This window comes from Salarias fasciatus, chromosome 20, assembly GCF_902148845.1.
Source record: "Salarias fasciatus chromosome 20, fSalaFa1.1, whole genome shotgun sequence".
NCBI lineage: Eukaryota > Metazoa > Chordata > Actinopteri > Blenniiformes > Blenniidae > Salarias > Salarias fasciatus.
The window spans coordinates 8,189,271-8,194,344 of record NC_043764.1 but is presented as its reverse complement, the minus strand read 5'-3'; the positions used below and the strand labels follow the sequence as shown (position 1 = coordinate 8,194,344).

The 5,074-nt window shown below is 38.4% G+C and overlaps 1 protein-coding gene across 1 annotated transcript; it reads right to left on the bottom strand.

Moving 5' to 3' along the window:
- Positions 1 to 1,947: 1,947 nt before the first annotated feature.
- LOC115408571 (L-rhamnose-binding lectin SML-like) lies at positions 1,948 to 4,768 on the bottom strand. The gene is made up of 10 exons (XM_030119405.1): positions 4,644 to 4,768; positions 4,345 to 4,377; positions 4,190 to 4,252; positions 3,698 to 3,749; positions 3,315 to 3,344; positions 2,684 to 2,796; positions 2,554 to 2,598; positions 2,319 to 2,451; positions 2,131 to 2,234; positions 1,948 to 1,993 (listed from the first exon to the last, which is right to left on the bottom strand). The coding sequence occupies exons 1-10, from the start codon at positions 4,672 to 4,674 to the stop codon at positions 1,971 to 1,973; spliced, it is 627 nt and encodes a 208-aa protein (XP_029975265.1). The 5' UTR covers positions 4,675 to 4,768; the 3' UTR covers positions 1,948 to 1,970.
- Positions 4,769 to 5,074: the final 306 nt, after the last annotated feature.

The following is a 5,074-nucleotide window of genomic DNA, read 5'->3' as shown; positions in this document are numbered from 1 at the left end:
GGGATCACACAAATCCAATTTAGACAATTGAAATCTTTAAAACTTAATGAATTGGTGGAACTCAACCTCCTTAAGACTATGTATAAAGCTCAACAAAAATATTACCAGATAACTTGCAAAACAGATTTAAAGAGAGAAAGTCAATATGAATTACGAGGAACTGAAATCTTTTCATTATCAGAGTCAAGAACCAAACCTAAAGAAAGTTGTATCACAATCCAAGGAATCAGTCTATGGAACAAGCTTGACTGTAAAATTAAAAAGTCTCATTCCATTTATACTTTCAAGAAATGTTTAAAAGAACAGTTATTAAAAAGATATGATGCTACTTAATTAATTATCAAATTATATGTCGATTTTGATTATGTTGATTTTGTAAACATCTTCTTGTGAAATGGTTATTTTTATAATCAACTCTTGATGTAAACTATTGTTTTGTCAATTATGTTTGTGTTTGGTAGGGGCAGACACGACAAGTTTTACTTCCTTCTGCTCCTTTTCAATTTTCTTTTTTCAAAGAATGAAATAAATAATGAATGAATAACGAATGAATGAATGTCCGACTTCATAAACCTTTAGCTCAGTTGGGGCCCTGAGTTAAATTGAGTTTACCATCATAAGAGCAGTCCGCATGTTCGTAAGTTATCTCAGCTTGAACCACATTGGACTTCCGTCGTGCAGCATGCCAAGCTTTGACATTTTTTCACAACATGAGATTTCATTGTTCCGGGCTTTTGAGATCCATATGTAAATGACTTTTTTTCAGTGGAAAATGTGTGTTAATTCTCATACATACCCTGTGGCACTGATGATTATACGATAAAGGTTACTCCATTTTAATTAGCCTCTATTACACTTGAAGACAATTCAATCATCAGAAGGTGTGAATGAACAGTTTTACACTTTGTTCCTTAAAATCAAGCTGTCTGAAATTCAAATTAAGAAAAAAGACAATGGCAAAACTGCCACAGTACAATGAACACTCTACTTTTAGACTTGCAATAACATTTACTATTTTCTCTTTGGCTCCAAAAATTACTACTTTCAATGTGGCACATCCCTGTTGGCCTGTTTTATCAAAGTTCTGCATTTTGCACAGATTGTGCTTTCTGTTTGTCTGCTTTTTGTGACAAACTTATTCACTATAACATCAGAGCTACATCATGTGAAAACTTCACTCACATGTGAGTTTTGCACGCTTCAGACTATATTTGCACAGAAACGGTCAGCTGGAAGTGTTGGTTTACTCTCAAAATGAAACGAAGGATCAAAGCACATCACATTGTCTTCCTCTGAAAACTAAAGTGTTTTTTTTTTTTCTTTTTTCTGTATCTTGCCATAAATGACCAAAAACTCCTCTGAGAAAGGCTGATAACACCACCTGGGGTTTGTTCAGTGCTGCTGCAGACAATTGAGCAAAACTTCTTACCAAAAATCTCACCCTCTGCCACATGGTGGTGCAATGGCCACCACTCTCCCCTCACATGTCCTGAGTGACATAAACTCTGCATATCCTCTCAGCACATGGGCAGGTTTTCTGGTTTCCTCCAACAGTCCATAATCATGTGTGTGAGGTTAACTGGTGACTCTAAATTACCTGTGTGTGTGTGTGTGTGTGTGTGTGTGTGTGTGTGTGTGTGTGTGTGTGTGTGTGTGTGTGTGTGTGTGTGTGTGTGTGTGCACAAGTGTGTGCGAATTGTCTATAGATCAGCCAAAGCCTTACGCATCGACAACAAGCTGGATCATTTCGTTCTTATAATGCTTGAAGTTATTTATTGGATTTTTTTTTTTTTTCACACCGAAACAAAGGCTTGAGATATTTTACTGATGTAGAGCATTTTCATGTACTCATGGAAAAAATGATAGAAAAGGATACTTTTACATTTAGTCAGAAAAGAAAGCCCCACACCGTAACATTGTATTTCTCCGTTATCTTTTAGTTTTTTTCCTCATCAAAGCTCTGTTGAATCTTATGAATCAGTGACAGAAGGATCTGCAACAGAACAACAAAAAATGTTCATTTCAAACATTTTTAACACATTTTTATTTAAAAACCTGTTTGCGTCATGCTGTGCTTTCCACTCACATAAATGTGAGCAGTTTTAAGTAAGCATTAAGCTAGCTACTCACACTTGCAGCGGTAAGCCACCTCCAGGTACTTGTATATGTCAGGGCAGGGGTCTCCAAACACCGAGTTGAGAGCTCTGATATCACAGGTGTTTTTCCCATTACACCTGTTGGTGTAGAGTAACAGGAGTCAATACAGGCTGCTTAGACAAAAAAAGAGCCAAGAGATTATAATAGCCATTGTTTTTTACCTGGTTGCCACGATGTTTGTGGGTTTTGAGCAGGACACATTTTGCAACTGGGAATCAGGTCTTCCGTTAATGCAGGTGGTCCTGTCCCGACGACCGTAGTCTGCTCCGTAGACAACGATAACCTGGCCCTGGTCTGCATTAAAACAAGCAAGAGAAAAGGCACGGATCACTGTTTGCGCTCATATCAATCATGTGGATTTATTATAAGCTCAAAGAGAAGAACCAATGATCTTACCACAGTGCAAGCGTGCCAGGGATTGCTGACACGCAACATGAGTTACTGGAAAACAGCAGGATCAGGTTAGATTTCTGACAGCAGAGCTCATTTACAGTTTTATTATTTAGCGATAACTGAGGGGACTGACGTGCTGGGAGGCAGGTGTAGTTGGTGTCCACGTATTTCAAGATTCCTGGGCAGGGGTCCAAGATGCGGATATCACTTGCGGTTATCAACTCACACACCTTCTTGCCATCACACCTGTGGGGATTTCAGTTAAAGCATAAAGTCAGTGGACTTCTTGCCTCTTTCTTAGTAAAGACTCTGTGTTCCATCATTATTAGAAGGTTTGTTCACCTCATCAACTGAGGCCACAGCAACAGAGTCACAATGAATTTTAATCGCTCTGATCATTGTTACATTCCAGACATGGGTGTGTGTGCTTCCACTTTCTCTGTCCCTTGTGTCAGGTTGGGTGTGTTTTGTGTGTCCTGTTACAGAGAGCAAGCTTTGGTAACACTTTACTTGAAGCCCCCCTGTATAACACATTATAAGTACATTCATAAAGTATTATAATGCCATTATTACACGTGTAGCTATAGTTATAAACATTCATAGATGATCACAATGCCAGGACCAAACCCTAACCCTAACCCTAACCCTAACCCTAATCCTATCTGTATAGTGCTGTATAGTGAGTTATAAAGCATTGTGATCATGTATGAGTGTTTATAACTACTTATAATGTGTTATACACGGGGCTTCAAGTAAAGTGTTACCCAAGCTTTTGTTTCCTCATCACTCCTTGACTGACATGTGTTAATTCCCATCTTTACCTAGAGAAAACAAACACACGGAAACAGGTTAATGCAAACGCGATACGGGAAAGCCTGGAATGAAACTCTTTAAACAAAATGTCCCGATGGTGACGAGGTATCAGAACTCAAAACTGATTTAATGCAGTGTACGATGCTTCCCTGTTACACTGCATTACGTTGTGACATCCATATTTTTGTAAGAATCTTCCACTTTTGTGGTACGTTTTAATTTTATGATAGGCATTATAACGCGTACCTCCTTCCTGATAAGTTCTGTCGTGCCTGCCAAAGAGCACTCAGTGTTTGGCGAGCTGGTAATAATGTTTGCCCTCACTGCACGTCACTAGCTGTCTTCACTTCCATACAGCGACTCCTGCACGCTGATCACTCCAATGTCTGTCACACACATAGAGAGCAAAGAATTGACAATAATTTAAAAAAAAATCTTAAAGCATCTTTTATCAAGATATAGACAAGGGTACACTTTACTTGAAGCCCCCCTGTATACACATTATAAGTAGTTATAAACACTCATACATGATCACAATGCTTTATAACTCCTATACAGCACTATACAGCATAGGGTTAGGGTTCGGTCCTGGCATTGTGATCATCTATGAATGTTTATAACTATAGCTACACGTGTTATAATGGCATTATAATACCTTTATGAATGTACTTATAATGTGTTATACAGGGGGGCTTCAAGTAAAGTGTTACCTAAACAAGTATAATCCACCTGCCAAACCTTTCTTTTCTAAGCCAGATAGAACAAAATTCAAACTCCTTGATGGCTCAATGCTAGATCCACTGATCTGGATAATATTCAGTCATACCACAGCTCAGGCGATGGACAGAGTTGCCACTGTCACAGGAGGTTGCTCTCTCTGCAGAAACAGCTAAAACAACAAATAGAAAAAACACAAGTCAGTGTCTGTCTGTACTGCTTCAATGAAATATCAACACATTCAGTCTGGTTTCAGTCATTTACCTGGAGACAAGAACAGACAAGCTGTTGCAAGCACTGGAAAAAAGAAGAAACCCTCACTTTTAGAGAAGGACTTTTAATTAAAGACAAATTCAAATGTCAAGCTTGTTTTTTTCTGACAAAACTTTTTACATGTGGCAGGGAAGAAAGTTATTTACAGGTGGAAACATTTGTTCCCTTTACTGCTCCAAACATACTCAGAAGTATAAAATACCTTTTCTAAATATTAAATTATACTTATTTATGATTAAATACAAATTCACAGAATTACTGTTCTTCAAAATAATGAGTGATATACTCACACAGTGCGGTGCAGGGTCTGAAACAAAGCATGGCTGCAGGAGATCTGGTCTCAAGTGATGCCAACAGGGACAAACATGCTTGTATTTATAGAGAAAGATAATTCCTTAAACAATAGCTTGAACACATCTGATCTCCTCCCACCATGCGATCTCATCCAGGTGCAACAGAGATGGCAACACATTTCTACCAGGAAATACAAGTTTGAAAACCCGCCAACTCGCATAAACTGTGGGAAGTGGAGGTCTGATGGCTGAAATGAAAAAAAACAGGTCACATTGCAACACTGCCAGCAACAGTCATTACATAATTATTACATCAAACACGCAGTCAGAGGCAGTTTAGTTCTGGCACAAAGGAAAAGGTCAGGTCAGTCATTAAAACAGATATATCAGTGAGGAGCATAAGTATTTACACCCCCTGTGATTTTGCA

Bases quoted from the DNA above. Each gene is read 5' to 3' on its own strand.
- LOC115408571 (XM_030119405.1), bottom strand. From the start codon at position 4,674: ATGCTTTGTTTCAGACCCTGCACCGCACTGT. The intron at 4,253-4,344 runs GTAAATGACTGA...TTGTTGTTTTAG, and splicing joins TTGTCTGTTCTTGTCTCCAG to CTGTTTCTGCAGAGAGAGCA. The intron at 2,452-2,553 runs GTAAGATCATTG...GTTTTAATGCAG, and splicing joins CCTGGCACGCTTGCACTGTG to ACCAGGGCCAGGTTATCGTT.